Source organism: Lemur catta, chromosome 15, assembly GCF_020740605.2.
Source record: "Lemur catta isolate mLemCat1 chromosome 15, mLemCat1.pri, whole genome shotgun sequence".
Taxonomy (NCBI): Eukaryota; Metazoa; Chordata; class Mammalia; order Primates; family Lemuridae; genus Lemur; species Lemur catta.
The window spans coordinates 23,122,295-23,146,151 of record NC_059142.1 but is presented as its reverse complement, the minus strand read 5'-3'; the positions used below and the strand labels follow the sequence as shown (position 1 = coordinate 23,146,151).

At 53.6% G+C, this 23,857-nt stretch overlaps 1 protein-coding gene across 2 annotated transcripts in view; it reads right to left on the bottom strand.

Moving 5' to 3' along the window:
* TMEM132E (transmembrane protein 132E) overlaps nucleotides 1-3,722 on the bottom strand; it is a 57,193-nt gene extending 53,471 nt beyond the window's left edge. Inside the window, exon 1 of one of the 2 annotated variants that reach the window (XM_045569618.1) lies at nucleotides 2,174-3,722. In XM_045569618.1, the coding sequence (XP_045425574.1) occupies nucleotides 2,174-2,240 (67 nt within the window). In that variant the 5' untranslated portion in view covers nucleotides 2,241-3,722. The remainder of the gene's footprint in view (nucleotides 1-2,173) is intronic. The other variant, XM_045569619.1, reaches the window with a different exon arrangement.
* Between the last annotated feature and the right edge of the window lie 20,135 nt (nucleotides 3,723-23,857).

The window sequence follows — 23,857 nt, the reverse complement described above, 5'->3', positions numbered from 1 at the left end:
ACTGAGGCATGGGATGGGGAAGAGAGTTCAGGACTCAGCAAAGGGTCTTGGTGAGGGAGCCCGACAGTCAGGTGGGGGGAATGCCTGCTCAGTGGGGGACCCAGGCCCCCTCCTCAAATATCTTCTTTTCCATGGATCACGCAGCCAAGCCCTGGGCGCTTGCGTGTGCTGGCACTGTGCTAAGCACTGGCTGTGAGGAGAGACAGAAGAATAAGCTCATGGCTCTGCCTCCACCGCTCCAGGACTACAGGGCACAGAGAGGGCACTGGGGCTTAAGGACAACGAGGCCGAGGTAACACTCCAAGGGAAGCACGGCCAGGACACTGAGGCCTGCCTGAAGCTGGGTCTTAGGAACAGGCAGGACTCTGGCAGGCGAGTAAGGGGAAAGGATCTTTAATGCCAGGCTCAGGGATCAGGAAGGTGGACAGTGGGGACCTAAGGACAGCGTTTGAGCTGCCCAGAGGTGGGGCCATGCTGGGTCTCAGGAAGGGAACTCCGGCAGCAAGAGGCAAGAGGAGGGGAAGAACCACACCTAGAGCCAGGCCTGAGCTTCCCTGCTTCCTTCTGCTGGGCATGCAAACTCCCTGCTTGCCAGGGCTAGGTCACAAGTGCAGCCCACGCAGCTCCAGGGCGCACACAGGCAGCCCACCCCTCCCCATTCTCAGCCTTGCACAAGAGCTGAGATTTCTGGTTCCCGTTGCTCCCACTTCCCTCACCTTACCCCCACCCCCCTGCTGGCGCGCTGCCCTGCCGGTTCCTCCCATAAAGAACTGAGGTTAGCTGTCTCTGCTGAACCGAAGGCAAAACAGGCCCCCTGGAGTCACCCCCAGCCGGGAAGAAGGGAAGAACCAATCCACCCATACACCAACCCCCTTCTCCCTCCTAGCCCCAGGACCCTACGACTCCCTGAGCCCATTCCTTTTCTTATTCTTTCAACCTTGAGAATGTGCCTTGGTCAGGGTGAGAGAGACGGCTGGTTAGAGGCCTCGGGCACGCTCACGGCGGTGGGCTGGGGCGGGCTCTTAGAGGCTGGGCAGATCGGGGCAAAAGCTAAGCTTGACACATGGAGGGTCCTTCCACGAACGCGGAGAGCGCACTGCCCTCTCCATCTAAGCCCCTCCCCAGCCTGTCTAAGGCTGACTCCTCAGCGTGGGACATCGCAGCCCCCCCGCGCCCCCCTGCCTTTGCTGGTTGGAGAAATGTGTCCCCAGGCCTTGGGGCTTCCTGTTGGGAGTGGGCAGAGGACAGCGCTTCTCCATTCTTCTCCCGGAACTCGCTCTCGCCCGGCTCAGTCGGCGCCCCTCGCCTCCTGGAGCGTCTCCAGCTTGCGGAAGGCCCGCTGCAGCCTCCTGCCTGGTCTTGAGTTCCCACTCCGAGGGGCCGTTCAGAGACCCGCTGTCCCCTACCGGTATCCCCGCCGTCCCACAGCCAAAGCGTGCCAACCCCAGCCCCTCCCTCTGCCACCCCCTCTACCGCGGAGCCCGGGGCGAGCCTGGGGAGCAGACGCAACAGATTGCAGAACGCGAGAGCGCGGAGCCCGCTCCCTCCGCGCGCCGCCCGCGGTCCCGGCCTGTGCCGGTGCCCAGACCCCCGCCCTCCGGGCTCGGCTGAGCCTGCCATTTAGATGCAGCTCACAGGACCGCAGGCGGGCGGGCGGGCCGCCGCGGCTCCCCCGGCTCCTGCCAGTCCACTTCCCTTCCCGAGGACCGCGGCAGGAAGCGAGGCAGCGGGCGGCGCGGCCCCGCACCGGCCTGCGCGCCAGGGGCGGGGGAAGACGCGAGCCCCGCGGATCCCAAAGAGCCCCCAGCCCGGGCGGTTGCAGGGGAGAGACCGGGGGTGGGGGCGGGACGCGATCCAGAGGATCCCTCTAGATTTCCGTGGGCGGACACGCCCCCAGACTCTTGGGTTTGAACCCTTCTTTATAACCCAGAGAGGGTTGGAGCGACCGCCTCCCCCCACCCTTTTCCTGGGCCGGGCTCGGTCCCCTCGGCGGGGCTCGCAGCCTTGGCTCCCGCCGGAGGGCTCAGGGGCCGGCGGTAACTCGAGCTGCCGCCGGAGACGCCAAGCTGGGAGCGGCGGTTGCGAGTCGGGGATGCTCGTTTCCCTGGTCCTCCCTGTGCCCCCCCAGTGGCGCCCGCCGCATCTTCACCCGAGTCCGCGCGGCGACACTTACCGTGGGCGAGCAGCGCCGAGAGGCAGAGCAGGGCGGCGCCGCCGCGGCCCGACATCCCTGGGGCCATGGCCGAGGCGGGGACGGGAGGGTCCGAGAGGGCAACAGTCCACGACGACTTGGCCCCGGGCTGGGCTTGGTCACATCCAACTCAGGGCGGCCGTGGCGCCTGGCTGTCTCTGCTGAGGCTTCAGGGGCCAGGGAGTGCAATTCGGGGACACTTTGCGGGGAGGGGGCGTCCCAGGCGCCACCGGCTACACCCTCGGAGCCGGCGGGGGCGCAGCTCGGGGCGGGAGGAGCCTCCGCGTCCCCCGGCTGGTGCCCCCTGCAGGATCTGCGAGGCGAGGGGGGAGCCGCACGTGCGGTCCGGCCCGGTGGCCGCGGGCGTCCCGGGGGCTGCCTACAGCCGACTGCTGAGTCCCCCAGCCCCACGGCCCAGCTCGAATCCGAACTCGCTCGGGGGTGCAGATTTGCAACGCAGGCCCCAATTTCCTTGGTTTCGGTAGTAACCCCACATGGATAGGCGCCGCTTTCTTCCTCCAAGCGCCCTGCAGCAGCCCAGCATAAAAATCCCAGGTCAGGTGCAAATGAATGATTTCTTTCGCAAAGAAACAGAAAATCCAGGCAACTTTAATCCATCTGGAGAAGGAAAAGTTTCCGAGTAGTGCTGAGACCGGCGACACGGGTCGCCACAACCCTAGGCGACGCCCAGACCGAATGCCCGAGGCGGGCGGCCAGATATTAGTCCCCTCGCAGGGCTGGCTTCTCGGCTCCAGCCCGCTTTCTCCGGTCTCGACCAGGGTCCGGGCTCAGCGCCTGCCCGGGAAGCGGCTCGGAGGCTGGTGCGAGGGTGGCGCGGCCGGCACGGGCTGCCCCATGGAGATGGGGCTCAGAGAAGCGAGGGAGCGGGAAAGCCGGCTAATGCGCCCTGAGCCGAGCCCTGCCAGCCCGGGGCATCGACTCCAGCCTCCCGACCATGAACGCTGTAGGATGGCGGGGCCCGGCCACCCCGCCGCGGCTCCGCGCCACCCCTCTTTCCTCTCAAGTCTCGCTGTCTCAGCAGAGGGGCAACTGCCCCGCCTCGCTCCTCGCCTCCCCGGGGGGACCTGCACAAACCTTGAACTTTTCCGGGGTTCACAGTCTCCGATGCCTCCTTCTCCCCGCCGCCCCCGCCCTGCGCCCGGACGCCCGCTCGCCCGCTGTCTCGGTGCAGCCGGGCATCGGCTCTCGCTCGTTCGGAGTCAGTTTGGGCGAGCGGATCGCCGCGCCAGTTCGGGCTGCGGGCGGCGAGACGCGGGCACGGCGCCAGGGGCCAGGGCTCCCAGCACCCGCACAGCCCGCGGCCAGGGAGGCGGCAGCTGGTGCCTATGGGGCCGGGAGGAGAGGAGGTGCCGGCAGGGGGGCCGGCTCCCCATGGACGTGTGTGGGGGGAGAAGAAGAATCAAGGAGCAAAAACGAAGAGGAGGTGGGGGGAGCCACAGTTGCACGAAGCAGCCGCGCCGCCGCCGCCGCCGCCTCGGCGCTCGCGCCGGCTGCTCCGCCGTAAATGACTCGAGAGAGACACACACACTCGCGCTCGCCCCCCTCCTCCCCCGTCCGGGATTCAGCGCCCACCCGGGCAGTGGCGGGCGCCGAGCTCCGCGCGCTCGCTCCCCTTCCTTCCCCTCCCCTCGCCGATTCCCCGTGGTCACGTGGCCCCGGAGCGCGCGGCCCACGGCTCGCGCGCCACGGAGACTCCCCCCACCCCCAGCTCCCCCTCCTCTGTCCACGTGTCCATTCCGCATTCCCAGCCTGGGGGCGCGCGCGGCTCCTTAATGAGACTCGAGCAAGGGCAGACCTCGCGATTTCGCTCGCCCCTGTTTTATGTTTTGTCCCCCCACCCCCCAATGCAGGCTAGCGCCGAGACCCAAATGGGGCCAGCCAGCTGAGGCGGCTGCGTTTCTCCAGGGTAGACGCCACCGCAGTCACCGAGGTCCCTTTTCAAAGGATGCACGCTCCCCCACCGAGCGCCGGAGGTGTTTTGCAGCCGCTCTGCTAGAGGCGCGGGTAGGGGGTACCCTACCCCCACCCCCAGAGTCTGCGTGGGGCTCTCTGGGGGACCGGGGTGGGCATCAGCTTAGCTGCGGCGCCCACCTCCTCTCGGCCCGCACGGGTGCTCTCGGGCTCAGCTTCGTGCGGGCTGGGTCTGGGGCGCAGCTGGGGGAGACCCACTCGGCTGCGGCGAAGGGAGGCGGAGAAGAGGGGACGTGCCTTCCTACAGGTTGTTTTGCAAGCCTTTAAAGAGGCATGGGGGTGGAGGTGGGGTACTGGCCCCCTTGCACATTCACCCAGGCACCTGCTGACTAGGGGGATGGGTGGCTAGGGTGGCCTTAGTTCCCATTGTCAGGCCCGTTCCATTAGAGCGCAACCTAGATCAGACCCGACAAGTCAACCGTCAGCCAGGCATTGGATCAATGGCAATGATTTTATAGCATCCCTGAGTATCACACCCCAACCCCCAGAGGCCGGATCTCATCTCAGTCCCACCGTACTCTGGAGGGACAGGGTCTTCAATCCCATGGACATAGCCATATGGCAGAGGCTGTGGATCTTGAGGGTCTCCCCTCTGAACCTCTGCACCCAACCAGAGTGAGAGTGTGGGGCAAGCAAGGTAGGTCAAGAACAAGGCCAGCTGGGTGCTCAAACCCGGCTGCCATCTGCCTGAGTTCTACCCATCTTGACCCTGTGAGTTTCCTTTTTATCCAGGAAAGTGACATTTTGTTTTTTGGAAAATGGGCTTGAACTGCTCCTGGAAGCCTTCCTCCCCGCTGGCGGCTGGCTTTGGCTGCTTGGTCCTGGGGCCTGCAAGAAGAGCTGCCCCGGCCCTTCCCCCACCCCAGGTCTGTCTGGAGCTGGGAGGGGTAGGGTTGGGTGGGGAGAGCTGGCCGGGCTTTTGGAGGCCCTGGGGCTGCAAGATGCTGGAGTCTTCAAAGAAGATGATTCTCATTAGGCCCCTAATGCCTGATGGCAATTAATGTCACCCAAGGGCTTATTAACCATCCCACTGAGAGGCAAGCCAGCAATCAGGCTCTGTGTGGGGGAGACAGGGAGATGCACCTCCCCAGGGCTCCAGGGACCGGACAGAGGAAGCAGGGAGGGGCTTCCGCCCCTGCCCAGCGCCCACTGGAAGGACATGGAGCCTGACGATGGCCAGAGGGAAGAGATAAGGTACTTTCTGAGCCCAGGACACACCTTCCCCCAGGATGGGGACCAAGCTTCCCTTCTCCACACATGTTCCCAGTTGACAATGGAGGGTCAGCAATTTCAGCCCACTCTCTCAGCCGTCTTTGAGAACTGAGAACAGTGTTCTGGTCAGGGAGGGCAGGGACTCAGACACTGGGTTTTTCTCTCTGCCCCTCATCCCACTTAGGGGATGCGAAAATGGGCCTCCTTTGGCTGACTCCATTTCTCCTCCCTCTGTCTCTGTCCCTCCCTTTCGCAACAGTATGGTGAATATCTCCAACATCACAGGCATTGTAGGTACAACAGTGAGCAAAACTAGCCCTTGTTCTCATGGAACTTGCATTCTAGAAGGGAAGGCAGACACTAAACTTGTAATTGATCCCTGTTGTGATGTTACGTGGCATCACGCACTTTTGCTCATCTTATGGAGAACACTGAGGCCCTTGGTCTGGAAGGGTGAGGAGCAGCCTGCTGTCTTTAGCGAATACAATGTCAGCCCTGGAGAGGGGATCTAGCACATGTATACTCTTCTGTCCCCAGTGTGCACCTTACCAACTCAAGGTGATAGTATCCTCTTTCTGCTGTTCCCATTCTGTTTGGGGCCTAGTGTCTTTCTGGACAGAGGATTGCCAGTGGTGGGGTTATCTCAGTCACCATCTCCTGGGTGATGTCTGCAACAGCCCTAACCTGCCACGCAGCTGGGCAGCAAGTCGGGCTCTGTCTCAGGCCCCAGTGCCCTGCATACACGCCCATCGAGAACCCATATAGAAACTGGTGCCTACTTCCTCCTCTGCCCGACCAGCCCCCATGGTGGACCAGGTGACACTTGTCCTTTATCATGCTCCTGTTTTTCAGGATGCCTGTCAACAGGAGAAGATAGGACTGGCCAATGTGGGGCATCACTAAGAGGAGGCATTCCTGGGATCATCCTGGATCCTAGTCTGTCTCAGCTGGAGCAGGGCTCAGAGATTTCCTAAGCTAGCCCTCTCATTTTACAGCTGTAAAAACAGGCCTGTTAATTCAGTCATTTTATTAAATACTTTGAATTTTTTATTGAGCTCTAATTATGTGTGAAGCATTGTGCTCAGTACTAGAATGCAGAGGTTGAACAAGACAGATAAGACCAAAATGGCAGAAGTTCAAGAACTTCCACAAACCCATACTGAGAAACTAGTACTACTAATTGCTAACATTAATGAGTGAGTGCCTTTTATGTGCCAGTCGCTGTGCTGGGCATTTTGCATGCATTATCTGAGTCCTCACTACAACCCTGTTATGAAGATACTATTGTTATTGCCCTTTTCTAGGTGAGAAAACTGAGGCTCAGAGAAGTTAAGTTTCTTGCCTAGGGTCCCACAGCTAGAAAGTAACAGAACCACAACTCAAAACCAGATGTATGTGATTCCAAAGCTTAGGCATGTAACCCACCCAGCCACTTTTACTGTGGCATGTAAGGGCCCAGGATCACAGAGAAGACAGAGCTACCATCTCTGTATGGACATGCTTATGGGCAGTGGGGCTCAGGGCATAACAGGCCGTTCAACACAGATTCACGCCTATGTGCTGGTAGATACACACCTTGTTCAATACACAGTTGTGCATAATTGTGGCTGTTACAACAGTCACCTAGCCTCTACCCTGCAGCTGGACCACTTTGCCTCCCCCTGCAGGCTGAGTTCCCAGCTCAGATTCCAAGACCAACAGTGGTACACAGCTCAGAATCAGCAGCTAACGGCAGTGTGGCATAATGGCCAGCACGTGGCTTTCTGGAGCAGAAACCTGGGTTTCAGTCCTTCAAGGCAAGGCAGCTGTATTAGTTTGCTTGGGCTGCCATAACAAAATATCACAGACAGAGGCTTAACCAACAGAAATTTCTTATAATGCTGGAGCCTGGAAGCCCAAGATCCGGGTGCTGGCAGGGTGGTTTCCCCTGAGACCTCTTTTCTTGGCTGGCAGATAGACGCCTTTTTGCTGTGTCTCACATGCTCATTTCTCTGTACTCACGAATCCCTGGTGTCTCTTCCTCTTCTTGTAAGGACACTAGTCATATTGGATTAGGGCCCCATGATAATGGCCACATTTCAACTTAATTGCTTCTTTAAAGACCTTATCTCTAAATAAGATTGCATTCTGAGTTATTTGGGCTTGGGACTTCAACATATGAATATTGAAGGGACACAATTTAGCTCCTAACAGCGACCATATAATTTATCGTCCAAAACAGGATATTTTTGAGAGTAAAAAGGGATGCTATTAGTAATTACCTTGGAAGAGCAGCCTTCAGTGGACCATTCAGGACAAACTGGAGCATATGGTCACCCTAACATTCTGGCCCCATCACTCATTCTGCAACCTCGTTTTAAACCACTTCACCTCTCTGAACCTCAGTTTCTTTATCTGTTAAGTGGAAATAGACCAACTCCCCCAGACACTTTAAAAATATTAGCAAATTTTGCTGATTGTCCAACAGTACTGGGCTCAACGGTATGCTCTGTGCATGTTGACTTTTACTATTATTGACACCAAACTGCTCACTATGGTCTATTAGGTCTATGGGATTTGACCCCTAGCTGCTTTTCCAAACTCATTTTTTTACCATTTTCCCCTTCTATTTTATTACACTGGTGCCACACAGGCCTCCCTGTGGCAATATGTCAAGCACGTTCCTGCCTCGGGGCCTTTGTACTTGCTGCTCCCTCTACCTGGAGTGCTTTTCCCCTAAACCCTATTTTGTCTCGCTCCTGTACTTCCTTCAGGTCAATGTACAACTGCCACTTCCTCAGAGATACCCTCCCTGGCGAGCTGGTATAAAATAACACAACTATGGTTCTGCCTCCATTGCTTTGTTCTCTTATGCAATTTTAATTTGATTCATAGCAGTTGGCATTTTATTTTATAGTGTATCCATTTATCTCACTCCCCTGGTAGGACGTAAGCTCCCCACGGGGCCAAGATTCTATATGAACCGTTCACCAATGTATCCCCAGTGTCCAGAACAGTGCCTGGTATATGTGCTTAACAGAACAGACTGATGGGATTATTTATCCACATTCATTTGTTGCAGTAGCTGGGCCTTTGATTTTACCCAGTCCTGATAATAGGGCCTTGGATCTGCATTCACGTACGAGTCTTGCCTGGCACCTCACCCCTCTGACCTTCCAGAGCCTGGGAGTCCACTGCCCAGGTGACTGGGTGCTTCACTTGATTGTCCCAGCTGTTACTATGCCCTCTTCCCTGCTGAAGCTGGAGCTCCTCCACCTGCCATGGCTGCCTCACCCTGACTGGTGGGGCTTGGGCTGCCACCCCAGGGCTGATTCCTCCCGCTGCTTCCTGCTGCTGAGTCCTGCAGGACAGAGCCACCTGCGTCTCCTAGTGTTCTTCCATGTGACTCCTGTGCCCCAGCCAGGCCAGGCCGGTCTCCCTGCCACTGCTTCTTCTTCATGCCAGGCCCATTCCTCTCCCCACGCCTTTGTTCCTGCCCACCTTCGTGTCTCAGCTCAGGGGGTTTCTTTGTGAAGTCGTCCCAGACACACTGTGAAATTGTTATATGGCCTCATGGAAAAAAGGAACAAACAGAGGCTTTGACATCAGGGTTCAAGTCCTGCCCACATTGCCCTCTGCTCAATTTCTCTCTGCATCTTGAGCACCCAGTCATCACTACTCCGTAAATCTTATCTCCAAATAAGGTTGCACTGGAATGCAACATGGAATGGGGTCATGTTCTCAATTTAGGATGATAGATCAGACCCCTCCCCCTTCCTATACTTATAAATAAGAAACCCAAGGTCCAGAGATGGGCCCAAGGTCACACAGCCAGTTACGGACACAGACAGGAATATAACCCCGTGTAAGGATGGGCCTGGCTCCCAGCTCCATCCACTGTGTGCCTATCCCCAAAGTTTCACCAGCGGGCTCAGCCCTGCCCTGGGCTTGGGAACCCGTCTTCTCTTCCCTGGAGGGAATGAAGCTCCCTAGGTCATTATTTCAGGGGTTCAACCCAGATTCAGTGTCGAGGTTGGTTCAGCTCAGACCTTGGACTCCAGTTCTAGTAATTGGATTTATGTACTTATTCACTCATTCAGCCTCGTCTTGGGCATTTCTTCCTCTCTGAAGCCCTCCCTTTCACTGCCCACACCCCTATCCCTGTTCTGTGCACCTGGAAGGCCCTGTCTCCTCCATCCAAGCATCTATCAGACTGTGTCAATTGTCCTGTCTCCTTCTATAGTGAGGAGGCCCGGGAAGGCAGGTGCTGTGTCAACCCTGTGGTTTGCCCCTTGCCTGACATCTGTTGGGCACTTAGTTAAGTGGTTATTGAATAAGCGAATTATGAATGACCTACTATGCATCTGGAGCTCTGCTAGATGAATAAAATGGTCTTTGCCCTCGAGGAGCTTATCTCCGCGTGGGCAGACACATGGGATTACGATGCACGGTGGCAATGAGTGCTGCAAAGACGGAAGAGCAGGGGCTGGGGCTGGAGTGAGGGGCCTCTAGTTCAGCCTAGGTCATAGGTTCCTAGGCTTCCTGGAGGAGGTGACTTTGGAGCTGACACAAGGACAAGTTGGTGTAGGCCAGGGGATGTGGGGAGAAGAAGGAAAGGAGAGGAGGCAGGAAGAAGGAACAGCTTTTATAAGCCTGGAGGCAGGGAGGACAGGGTGTGATCAGGAAATGGTGAGTGTTTCATTTGAGAGCTGGGGTGGAGCTGGGAAAAGGGCCAGAGAGGCAGGCAGGGCGGGCACAAAGGTCTGTCCCTGTGATGACGTGCACTCTCAGGGTTACTGCACTCAGCGGCACAACTTCCCCTGTTCAGGACCAAAGAAACCAGGATGCTTATAAAGCATCCGTTAGCACGTGCATGTGCACAGCCCCACACCCCACATCTCTGCAAAATGAGATGCCCTCTGAACTGTCTGCTTACAGGGCCTTTTACTCTCATTTCCATAGAATCTGCACCTTCAGTTCGTCTTCAGGCAGCACACTCCCTCCAACCCCCACCCCACGGCCAGCCCTGACTCTAGCTGTCCCTCCTGCTTCCTCCCTCTGGCCCACGTGGGCAGTAAGCTAGGACCACCCCTGGGCACCCAGCCAAGGGAGGATTTGGACTTGGGCCATGCATGCTGGGCTCTGCTCTCCCCCTCTTTTTTCCCCACCCCCCATACAGCTTACTTAATTCCAGGGCAAAGTACTGGCCAAACCCGAGCCAGAGAAAGAGAGAGCAAGAGCCAGAGAGAGAGAAATACAGGGAGAGTGAGCAGACACACTGTCTTTGCCATAGCCCAGCAGCTAAATGGCAGGAATGTGACAACTTCCTCAACCTCTCTTTTGTTAGCCAACTTGGTTGCCAGGTGCAGGTGGAAGGGGAAGAGCCAGTGGCCCAGTTTCTCCCTAGAGCCTCCTGCCTGGCTGCCTGGCTCCTGGGGTTGGCAGTGCCCAGGGCCCCTGCGGGTGGGAGTGCCAGTCTCAGCTGATGGAGAGAGGAGGGAGGGAGCCAGGCACACCAAGGCCTGGGGAGGAAGCCTGGTCCGCTGAGAGGAGGGGAAGACTTGTATGGCCACATGGGCCAGGAGAGGCCCTCCAGGTAACCCGGAAGTGTTATGCGGGGAACATGAGGCCCAGAGCCAGGGGTGCCTAACCTGATGTCACACGGGAGCCCATTTCAGAGTGGAGATCGAAACACCAGTTCTCTTTCCTCTCCCTTAAGTTGAGAATCCTGCTTTGGGGTCCCCCTCCACCTCCCAAATCTGATTCTCAGCTTCCGTATATCTTCCTCACTATAGAACCATGTATGGCTCCCACAGCCTACGGGATCACCCCCAAATTCCCCACATTTGCATGTGGGGCTGACTGCATACCTTCCAGTCCATCCCCACCTTTTAGCCACTGTCCCCAGTGAACTATGCCATGGTACCCTTTGCCATGCTGTTCTCTGCTGGCATCCCTGTCCCTCCGTCCCCACCCCTTCATGGAGGCTCCTCCGTGAAGCCTGATTCAGCCACCCCAGATGGAATCAATCACTGTCTGCCTCACAGTTAGAATTCACCTGCTTTCTGTTTTAGCCTTCCCTGTTCACTTATAAACTCTTTAAGGACAAAGATTACGTTTTGTTCATCGTTAAATCTTTCACAGCGTTGAACACAGTTCTGTACACGGAACAAATGTTCCTAAATGTTTACTGAGCTAATGAAGGAATGAATGAATGGCAAATGAGGCAACAATTTTGATGCCAGTGTCCTGCGCTGTCTCAGGTACTTTCTATCCATCGCCTCTTTGAATCTTCACTGTGACTTGAGTAGTATGTAAATATTGTCTCCATTTGGCAAGGAGGAAGCTGAGGCTCAGAGAGGCAGAGTCACCTGCTCAAGTTTACGTAGCTAGAAAGTGGCAGAGCTGGTGTTCGACCCCAAGCCCGTCTGCTCCTAAAGCCTGTGTTCAGTCCACCTGCCCAGAGCCCCTCTGATTATAAATGCCCTCTGAGGCTGATCTTCCTGGGACTTCCCACGTCCATCGTAAAATCCTTCGGCAGGGTACATGGTAAGGGAGTCAGGGGCATCCGCGTAGTGTTTTCCTCACTTGGAGACCCCCCTTCCCTCCCCAGGCCAAGTGGAGCAAAGTTCTTGGTTTGCAGAACAGAACAGAACCTCACCACCAGCCTCTTAGATCCTCTCAGATGGTTACCATGGGCTGCCTAGCGGGTGGTTCTGAACCCAAGTCCTAGAGCCTGAGTTCAAATCCCGACTCTGCTATCTACTAGCTGTGTGACCTTGGACAACTTACTTAACCTCTCTGTGCCCAGTTCGTCATCTGTAAAATGAGGATATTTGTAGTATTTGCCTTGTAGTGTTGCAAAGCAATTCGGAGCAGCCACTGCCTCGTGGTAAGTGCTGTGTGTGTGTTTGCTATCATTATTACCCACATCATGTTCTTCCTCTGAGACGCAAGCCTCAAAGGGTTTGTCTCCTTTTCCTGCGAAGAGTCATCTCTGTTTCCCTCTGCGTGTTCTGGGTAGACCCCCTAAATACTCCTGGCCTCCCATGTAAGACAAGGAAGCAAAATCAGGCAGGGAGAATAGCTCTGAGGAAAGCCAAATCAAAGTGACTTTTGTGGTGACAAATGCTTAATAATAACTTTACAAATCCAGTTGAATTACTATGAATAACAAGCCTCTTTTATTTTTTTGTATGGATACCGCTCCCATCTCCCAGAGAGCACGCAGCTACAACCCAGAAATCCACCCAAAAGAATCATTACTGGGAAAACAGACTAAAAATAACCCCGAAGGAAACAGTGCCAGCTCAGAAATGGCTCTTTGGAGGTGGGGGCGTTCAGGGAACCTCTTCTGTTGCTTCTGGGATGATAAATTCTAATTTTCCAACTGGAGTTGCTTTGGGGATGAGTCCTGCTCCCTACACCCACAATCTAGGTCCCCAGGTCATCTGTAATATGCTTTCTGGGCACCTGGCCCCGGTGTCATCGTCTGGTGGCCCAAGGAGGGGTGTGGCCAGTAGGGGTCCCACTCCGGGTCCCTGATGCTGACTTGGTCACTACCCTGAGGGACGTGGGCTGCTTCTTTTCTCTGTCCTGTGAGTTGGACTCGCCCAGAGTCCGCTGCCCCCCACGGAGGGCCTCCATGTGCCAGATACTCTCAGTGGCCCACATACGTGTCCTCACTTCCTCCTCAAGTCTGGTCCCGGTTACCAGGTAAAGAAAGGGGGCTCAGAGAGGCTGAGTCACTAGTTCAAGGACCCACAGGAAGGAGAGCATGGCGTTGGAATTGGAACTCAGGTCAGGTCTGCTTGATGCCAAAGACCACAAATGTTCCTCCAGGAAGCCCCATATTGAGGGGCTCAGCTTCCCCAGGCCTCCATGGTGGGGGTGTGGGGGGATGTCATGATGTCCCCTCGTCGGATGGAGCATCCCAAGGTGAGTGCTGTGTCTCTGCAGTCAGGGAGGGGCTGTGTCTTCCCTTGTGTCTCTCAGGCTCGGCTTTCTACAAGGCAGGGCTGTGTCTCCCCATCAGAAAGGGTGGTCCCAAGGGCAGGACTCCTGCTCAGCCTGGGACTTCCCCCAGACAAGGCTGTCCCCCATCAGTCTGCAAGAAGCTTCAGGGCAGGTGCTCTCTCCCCTCTGAGTGGGGGTGGCCTCAGGGGGGGCTGGGTGTCCCCCATCAGGCAAGGTTGCTCCTTGCTGGGAGCTGTCCCCCACCTCTAACCAGGTGCCATCCGCCCTGCCCTCGGTCCCTTTTCCCACCCCTGGCTGACTGCAGACAGCAGACTCATGGCGAGGGCAGCGGGATAAACACGGGGCTCCCCTTGGCGGGGACCAAGGCTGTTTCTCTCCTCCTGCAGAGATGAATGCTTGTCCCTGGGAAGGCTGACGGCTTTCCTCCCTGAGAGTGCTGCTGCCGCAGTTCCTCTTGATTGAAATGTGTCCCTGTGGTGATGAGGCCGGCTCTGGCGACGGGTGGCTGCCCGTTCCCCCTGCCTGGCCCATGGGCTCCGTCCGTCCGGGGAAGATAGATGACGTTATTCCAAGCCGAGATGATGCAACCAAGGTCAGAATGAAGTGTTTAATTGGAGTGTCAGGGGCCGGGGCCTGGCTCTGCCAGGAGTGATTGATTCCTGAGCGGTGCTTGTCAAAGATGCAGCCACTGCAGGGGGTGGAGGCGCGGGGGAGTCTGGGAGTGACCCTGGGGAGGCCAGGGCCATGGGACACTGCCAACACCTGTCCCCTCCTGCAGTGAGGACGCCCAATAGGCTTCTGCAGCTGTCAGAGCCTATGCATCCTACAAAGGGGAAACTGAGGCACTATGGATGGGAGACATTACTGGGTCGAGGGTACTGGGGCTCCAAGCTCCAGCATTCAGTTCTGCCTGACAGCTCCGTTTCCCTGCTGCTCTTAATCCCTTTTGATCGCCTCACTGGTCCTGATCCTTTCCCTGTGCTAAGGAGAGGGCTGTGGGGAGAGGGCGTGGTTGCCCCATGGCACAGAGAGAACACTGCCCATCCTACACCCTCCTTCCTCTGGCTCCAGCCTGCTGAGGACTGGCGGGGTGCTGGCAGAGTTTAGAAACCACTGACCCCCCATCTATGCATGGCAGGAAACTCTTCTCATAGTCTCCAGAGATGGGGAGGCTGACGGGTCTGCAGCCTGGACCTGAGGTTTGGGCTGACCTGAAGGGGAAGGTGGGACGGGAGGCCTGGGCTGGTGTGGGGTGGGGAGGAGTTCCTGGGGATGAGGTGGGGGGGTGTTGCTGTCCCTGAAGCACACTCACTGTTATACACGTCAGTCACAGAAAGCTGGATCCAGGGCACTGCATTTTGTTATTGTGAACATGATCCCCATCAACACTACTGTCACCCTCAACTCAGCTCTCACCACCACCATCACCATTGTCACCAGCATCACCGTCATCACTACCATCACCACCAGCATCGCCAACATTACCACCATCATCACCATCACCACCATCATCACCATCATCACCAACATCACCAACATCACCAACATCACCACCATCATCACCATCATCACCAACATCACCAACATCACCAACATCACCAACATCATCACCATCATCACCACCATCACCACCATCACCACCATCACCACCATCATCACCATCATCACCAACATCACCAACATCACCAACATCACCACCATCATCACCATCATCACCATCATCACCATCATCATCATCCCACCATCATCACTGCTATCACCATCACCACCATCACTGTCATCGTTATCGTCACCAGTATCATCATTACAAGTCATCGGTCGTCATCCTTGTCCTGGCCTCCATTCCTGTTGGATGCTTTACAATTTATTCCAAAGCACGTCCACATCCCTCCTCTAATAGGAAATTAATCATAAGCTTGTGAAGCAGGCAGGGTGGCTCTAGTTATCCTCATTTCACAGAAGAGGCAACTGAGGCTCAGAGAAAGCAAGTGACATGCCTGAGGGTAAACAGCACGTTCACAGACAAACTGTTATCAGCACTGAGCTCTCCTCTACCAGTCCAAAGCTCTCCCCGCTGCATCTAGATGCTGTAGAATCACGTTGCCCTCCCTATCCTGCCCTTCCTTTTTCTACTCGGCATCAGCACAAACTGGCAAGGAAGACTCTGGCTTTGGTAAAACAAGAGAGGCTTTAGCTGCAGGAGGACGAGACTAGTCATATGCTCACGGCAAGTCTCTTCTCCTTGCTGGGCTCCGATTCCCTCATTTCCAGAAGCACAGGTTTGGGCCTTGATGAAGTCTAAGGGCCCTTTCTCCCCTGCTGGTCTGTGATGGGGTACCACAGAAAAGGAGTCATAGAAACAGAGAAAAAGATATAAAAAGACCAAGAGACAGAGACATAGACACACGTAGAGCAAGGCAGAGACCCAGAGAGACCTAGGAAGACCTAGACGAAAGACTCATTAAGATCCAGGGAGATACAGGGGGAAATAGAGAGAGAAGGCAGCAAAGGGACAGAGGACATGTCAGACAGGAGATTTAAGAGGCAAAGTGCCCAGAGAGGAAAAGGAAGCCTTTGAGTAGGACCAAAGGACAACCGATCTGTGTGGTGGTCTCTGCTCGGGACCCCCAGCAGGAGTTCTAGAGGGAGAACTGGCTAAAACATGGACAGCCAGTGCAGCCTCCAGGTGTTTCTGAAGGGCTTTGGCTGAACTGGCAGCTCCTCTGTGTGTGTGTGTGTGTGTGTGTACATGCACATCTGCGTGTTTGAATTGTGGGCTGCAGAACGTTTATGTTCGGACACTAGGAAGGATGTTAGGGACCCTACCTCCCTGTGCCTGGCCCTCACAGTGGCAAGGCTGCCGATCTGGCTGCTCTGGCCTTGACATAGAAAATCCGGAGAAACGGAATGGGGAGGAAGTGGGGTTACAGGTTGAGGCTGCATTCATAAGGAGGCTGTGGAGGGGGCTCCCCACTCCTTGCAGAGAGTCGGAAATAACTTCTTCCCTCCTGTAAGGGTCCCTTATCAGCTCTCAGCCACAGAGGCTCTGCCACACTGGGCTGGAGATTGGGCTCAAGCTGAGCTCAGGCACTCGCACAATGACCTTGAGCAAGACTCCTGCTCCTTATCTACATGAAGAGGTGGGAACGGTGAGCTCCGCCTCCTGCGAGTCTGGGAAATGACTTTCTTTAGTGACCAGTCCTCGGTAGTGCACTCTGTGACCAGGGCCTCTGATTTATGGGCAGAAGGGCCAGGGCTGCCTGCCCCGTGAACGTTCTGGCCCACACTGCCAAGCACTTAGCGCGTCTTCCCATCGTCTGCTCAATTCACAAATTTAGCTTTATCACTTCCTTCTTTAGAGCCCCGCTATGGCCTCCCATTGCCCTCAGAATGAAGGCCCCGTGGATGTGCCACAGCACCAGACCTGGAGGTAGCGAGGCCACTCACCACCCCCCGTCGGTCTCATCTGTGCCCACCCCCCACTGCAGGGGCAGCCGCTAATCTGCAGCTGGCCGGACCTCGGGTGGACTCAACTCGGGAGCAGGTGAGCCAGGACTCCAGAAGGAATAGAGTTCATGGAAGAGTCCAGGAAAATGAGGAAGTCAGGGACTTAACGGGTCATGGCCGGCACCAGTTTAGAGGAGGCATAATCTGTAGGGTAAAAGAAAGGGCCTGCCACTTCTGGAAGGTTTTATTGAACCTGGACTGTGCTGGGGGATTCCCCAGAGATCCCTCACTCCCTGGTGAGAAAACCTGGCTCATGTCTTCCTGCCAACACACCCCCTTTAGTAGAGGGAGTCTGTTCTTAGGACCAAGCAAAATGACACTCACTTGGCCCCTGCTTAGTTTTACACCTAGTTTCTCCCGCTCACTCCTTTCCTCTGGTTTTGCACTGATGCTCGAGGCACAGAGGACTGCGCTCTACAAATGCTCTGTGCTGTTGAGCTTGAACTACTTTGCACTTGCTGTTCCCCTTGCCTGGAATGCTGCCTCCCACCTGTTCCCAGGACATGCATCCTTCAGGTTGCCTCCTCTGGGAAGTTTTCCTGACTGCCCCCTGCCTCATCTGCAGAGTAGATCACTCCCTCTTCTTCCGAAAGTGCCCCTGCAATTAACCCACTTGGTTCTCATCTGTCTTTCCCTATAGACTGAGACCTTGCCAAGGGCTGAGACCACTTCCTTCCTGCCAGTATCCCCAGCGCCTGACACAGGGCCTGCCGTGGAGTGGGCATTAAAGTTGTGTTGAACAAAAGAGTGTCTTCAAACATTCATGCATTGACATAGGGAATGTGGGAGGAAGAGCAAGTTGGGGTGGGCTGGGAGAGAAGGTGAGTTAGGTTTGGACAGGCTGAACTTGGGGTGTCTGTGAACTTGGACATGGAGGTGCCCAGGGCACAAGGGGCATGTGAACCTGGAGAGAGAGGGAGAGAAGTTTGGGCCAGAGAGAGATTTGGGAGCCGCCTACTTAAGGGTGGTAGTTGGAGCTATGGGGGTGTAGACACATGCTTGGGAGAAAGAATAGAGAGAGAAGATGAGGAGGCTGAGGAAGGATGGGCTTGGGGAGGACAGGGTCCCCCTTCCCACTTTTTCTCCACCCACCTGAGCTGGGGGCTGCCCACCAGTCATTCTGGGGCCAGAGGCAGCCAGAGGTTTGGGCGGAGGGAGGCGCTCAGGATGAGGGTATCTGTGCTACTTGGATCATCTCTTTCTTGCCCTCCAGTCCCAAGGTTCCTGTGGGTGACTGTTTTCCTCATAATGAGCATGCAGACAAGGCACTGAGGTTTTCTTTGGGTCATACAACTGCCAGGTAGCCAGCATCCCCTCTCTCCTTCTATGTGGGTGGGAACCCCAGCAAGGGATGTACCAGCCTCACTACAAGGCCTGACAGGACTGCAGAAACCCGATGACAGAAGGGGCAGATCGGGGTGGGAAAGATTGAGGCCAGGCTCCGAGGCTGGGGCCAGGTGGAGAGTGGGTCTTTTTATGCCTGAGCCCTTGAGAATAATGGCCACCATTTCCGGGGTACCCTTTATGTGCCAGGCATGGTGGTAGGCATGATATAGGTGCTATCTCCCCAACATCCTTTTTGGTAGGGAATTTACCCTGTTTTACAGATGAGGAAACTGAGGCTCAGAGAGGATACAACTGTCCCACAGTTACACAGCATTGTTGCAAAGTGAGCTTCCACATCCAGACCTGTAGGACTCCATAGTCCATGCACTCCCCAAAATATTGCCTTGGGAGGGAATTTTCACAGGACTGGGCACACTTGGTCCACCCCAGCAGTTCTGGCTGCAGGGAACTGTGCTTGCCTGGTGTTGGGTCATAGCTGCTGTCTCTTTCCTCCTGTGGTCATCATTAGTGCTGCTATCCAATAATTTCCAGCTGTCCCCACATGGTAGGATTGCTCTACCTGGTCCCCTTGCGTGGGGTTTTGTGTTAGTTTTGACTCGTCACTTTGTGAGCAGAATGTGCATGTGTCACTTCCAGGCCAAGCACTTAATTGTCAAAATAAGACCCTCCAGAGTGACTGGCAACATGCATGATGTTGGCTGCTCCATCAGTCTGGGGTCCAGTGATGACCTTGAACAGAGCCCTCTGCTGACTGGTGATGGAATTTTAATGTGAGCAAGAAATAATGTGTTTTTCAGCCCCTGGGATCTGGGGGCTTATTTGTTGCTGCAGTGTAACAGAGCCCACCCTGAGATGTAACTTTTCTTCATTGCTAGAAAAAGTCATGTAGGCCTATTTGCTTTTAAGGCTCTGTCCCTGCTGGCCCCAGGACCATCTCTCCCTGAGCACTTTCTTCAGAAGGACCCCAGGGTTTGTGGAGTTTCCAACAAAGCCAAACAGAGATCAGGTGCTGCTCTGAGCACAGCAACTGAGAGCCGGAGTTTCTGTGAGCTTCCCAGCTCCCTGATACTGCTGTCAATATCTGTAGACAGTTTCCCAGTTTACAAAGGGCATTCATGCTCGTGAAGATGCCCAGTCTTAGAAACGACTCCTTTGAGGGAGACACAGTCATTCCCATTTCACAGATCGGCAGAGTGGAAATCAGAGAAGTTAAGGGACTTGGCCAGGGCCTTCTGGTTCTTTGACTCACAGGGCTGGGAATGGAATCTAGTGTTCTTGGATCTATTTCTTTTGAGTTCCCCATACCTTGAACTAAAGGTAAGGCCTGGGTTCCTAGAAAAGAACGCAAACCAGAGATGAGGGCTTGACAGAGTCAGTGAGAAATGCCCCTGCAGACAGGTAGAGTGAGAGTCACAGGGAGAAACCCCAATATCCCTCAAGGGTGCTGGAGTTCCTGTGTGGGTGGCTGGAGAAAAGGGGGAGCAAGGTGGCAGGGCAGTGCCCTTGTAACCTGCAATGACACTGGAGGCCGACCCTCTTCTTCGCCCTTACCCACTATGCAGCTTGGGGCAAGTGACTTAACATTTACGTGCCTTGGTTTCCTTAACTATAAAGTGGAGATAATCATAATGTCTGTCTCATATGGTGGTTATGGGGATTAAATGAGATAATACGTATGAAACCACTTAGAACAATGCTGGGCTCTTCTAAGTGCTAAATAGGCATCTGCTGTTATATGTCATTGCCATCACCATCATGACCATCATAATGATCATCCTGTCATCCTCATCACCACTGTCACTGTCATCACCATAACCATCATCACCACCATCATCACCATCATAACCATCATCACCACCATCATCACCATCATAACCATCGTCATCATTATTTCTACCACCGCCATCTTTATCATCATTCTTATCACTCTGGTTAAGTCACTTCCACTTTCTGGGCCTCGATTTCCTTGCCTGTGAAATGGGAACAGTAAACATTTGAAACTGTGTGATAATTATAGATAGAGTTTATTGAGTGCCTACCACGTGCTTGGTACCGTTCTAAGTTCATTATAATTCTTATGATCCCCTTCAAGATCAGCTGGTAAATAGCAGAGCTGGGCCAGCTGACTTCAGAGTGAGTCTCTTAACCACTACCCTATACATCTCATAGGGAGTCTGAAGCCTCCCAGGTAGTGGTGAGTTGCACGTGCAAGGTAGCGTGCAGCGCTGCAAGATGCATCTGAGGTCTTTGATGAATAAACTGTGTGATGATGTGTGAGCTATGTGGGTCCACGGGTGTTAAATGTCTGTGTGTGCACATGTATGAATGTGTGTGAGTGACATGCTATTTAAAGAGTATGCAGTCATGTGCTGCTTCATGAATGATGGGGATCTGTTCTGAGAAATGCATTGTTAGGTGATTTCATTGTTGTGCACACATGGAGTATCCTTACACAAAACTAGATGGTATAGACCACTATACACCTAGGCTGTATGGAGTAGCCTATTGCTCCTAAGCTACAAACTAGTACAGCATGTTATTGTGCAGAGTACTGTGGGCAACTGGAACACAGTGGTAAGCATTTGTGTATCTAACCATAGAAAAGATACAATAAAAAATACGGCACAAAAGATAAAAAACAGTATAGCTGTATAGGGCACTTACCATGAATGGAACTTGCAGGACTGGAAGTTGCTCTGATTGGTCAGTAAGTGGTGAACGACTGTGAAGGCCTAGGACGTTACTGTGCACTGCTGTAGACTTTATAAACACTGTACACTTAGGCTACACTAAATTTATAAAAAGTTTTTCTTTCTTCAATAATAAATTAACCTTGGCTCATTGTGACTTTTTTTTATCTTACAAACTTTTTAATTTTTTAAACTTTTGAACTCTTTTGTAATAACACAGTTTAAAACACAAACATAATGTTCAGCTGTACAAAAATATTTTCTTTCTTTATATCCCTGTTCTATAAGTGTTTTTCAATTTTTTAAATTTTCATTTCTTTCTTGTTGTTGTTGAAAACAAAGACACAAACACACACATTAGCCTAGGCCTACACAGGGTCAGGATCATCAGTATCGCTGTCTTCCACCTCCACATCTTGTCCCACTGGAAGGTCTTCAGGGGCAGTAACACGCATGGAGCTATCATCTCCCGTGACAACAGTGCCTTCTTCTGGAACGCCTCCTTGAGGCTATTCTTGAGGAGATCTTACTGTTTCCAGAATGTTCATGATGGTTTGCTTGGTTTGTTTGTTTTTCATCATAGATTTGCTTGTAAGCAGGTAAAGCACCATGAGCATTTCTCTCTGTCAATTAAAACCTTTTGGTGTTGAGATCCATGCTTTAACACTTCTTAAGGAGCTGGTTGAGGTTTGCAAAAGCTTCTGCTAAACCCTTCACTGTGAATTTCCTTGAGGTTTTTCTTTTTTTCCTCCTGCACTTTCCTTTTCTCTTGCCTCTTGTTCAGCTGTGTGTTCTTGTTTCAGTTCCAGCAATTCCTCATTAGTCAGTTCCTCAGGAACCACCTCTAGGAGCTCCTCAATGTCATCCTCACCCACACCCAGGTTAAAGTCGTTTGCCATCTCAGCCACAGCCTTGTTGATTTTTTGCAATCTCCTTATCCTTGGCAAATCCTTTGAAGTCATGGATGAACCTCTTGAGTGTCTTCTTCCAGATGCCATTTATACACTCTACACTCCTTGGTGACATCATCCCCAAGCTCATGCAGTGTTCTTGATGTAGTCAACGACATTGTGATACATCCAGAATTGCACCTGTGTCTTCCTCAGTTGCACAATAGCTTGGGCAAAGGTCCTCTTCAGATAGGCGGCCTTCAAACAAGCTATCAATCCTTGATCCATGGGTTAGATCAAAGAGGTGGTGCTTGGAGAAAGAAACACCACTTTGATATTGGGATGAAGATCGCCAATAAAAGGCAGATGTGCAGGAGCATTATCAACAATAAGCAGAATCTTGAAAGGTATGTTATTCTCCACGCGGTACTTCTCCATTTTTGCTGCCATAGCCATTCAGGAGGGCTTCTTGGAAGAGGAGCTGTGTCATCCAGGGCTGCTTATTGCTCTTGTAGTACACTGGCAGTGTGTGCATATTGGTATGCTGGAAGGCCCTGGGGCTCTCACTGTGCCAGATCACAAAGGGTTTCAATTTGTAGCCTGCAGCGTTGCTCCCAAGCAAGACTGTCACCTTATCCTTAAAAGCTTTGAAGCTGGGTATTGACTTGGCCTCCTTACGCATGAAAGTCCTTTCAGGCATCTGTTTCCAGGAGAGGGAGGTTTCATCCACGTTGAAGATTTACTCTGGCAAGTAATTTCCCTCCACACTCAGCTTATCTAGAGTTTCCAAAAATTTCCTCAGGTGCTTTCACATCAGGACTCTGACTCATCTCTCACTTTCACAGTATATGAGAGATAACGAGTCTCAAACAGTTTCAACCACCCAGAGCTAGCAGTAAATGCAACATCTTATTTGGGTCCAGCATTTTATTTCAACATTGCAGACAAACTTTTTGGTTTGGCCATGATCATCACGGTGCCAAGAGGGGTGGCTTCTGCCTCTGGTCTCCGATTCAGGTCACTGGAAGTTCCTCCATATCTGATAGAGACCCTTCTCAAATTTTTGTTAGTCTTGTTGCCTTCAACAAAGCAGATCCCTTAACAGCTTCCATCACTTTGGTTTTGTTCTTCAGCTGCGGTCCCTGACCCCCAGGCCGTGCACGGGTACTGGTCTGTGGCCTGCTAGGAACTGGGCCGCACAGCAGGAGGTGAGCAGTGGGCAAGCCAAGCTTCATCTCTACTTACAGCCACTCCCCATGGCTCGCATCACTATCTGAGCTCCGCCTCCCGTCAGATCAGCCGGGGCGTTAGATTCTCATAGGAGCGCGAACCCTACTGTAAACTGTGCATGGGAGGGATCTAGGTCCTGTGCTTCCTATGAGAATCTGATGCCTGAGGATCTGGGGTGGAGCTGAGGCGGTGATGCTAGCGCTGGGGAGCGGCTGCAAATACAGATTATCATTAGCAGAGAGGTTTGACTGCACAATAAATGCGATGAGCTTGAATCATCCCGAAACCATCCCCCACCCCAACCCCCAGTCCATGGAAAAATTGTCTTCCATGAAACTGGTCCCTGGTGCCAAACAGGTTGGGGGCTGCTGTTTTTTAGGACTGTAGTTCTGGTGCAATGGGACCTGCTTGCCTGGTCTGCAATAACCATCACTGATTTTCCACATTCGTGGTCCTTAATCACTTCTAATTTTGTTTCCAGGTCAATCACTCGACATGGCCTCTTACTGGCAATATTAGCTGTGGATTTTGTACACTTAGAGGCCATGCTGAACAAAACAACCCCAGATTAAATCAAGCACAAGAGAAAGTGATGCAATCAAGAGACACAATAAACACGAGATGTATGAGGCTACCGCAGGCGTAACATTGCATACTGTTTTATAGGAAAGCTTTCTTTTTGTAAATCAGCAGGAATACACACTAAAAAGTACAGTATAGTAAATACATAAGCCATAACATTGTCATTCATTATCATCATCAAGTATCACGTATTGTATGCAGTTGCATGTGCTATACTTTTGTATGCCTGGCAGCGCAGTAGGTTTGTTTACACCAGCATC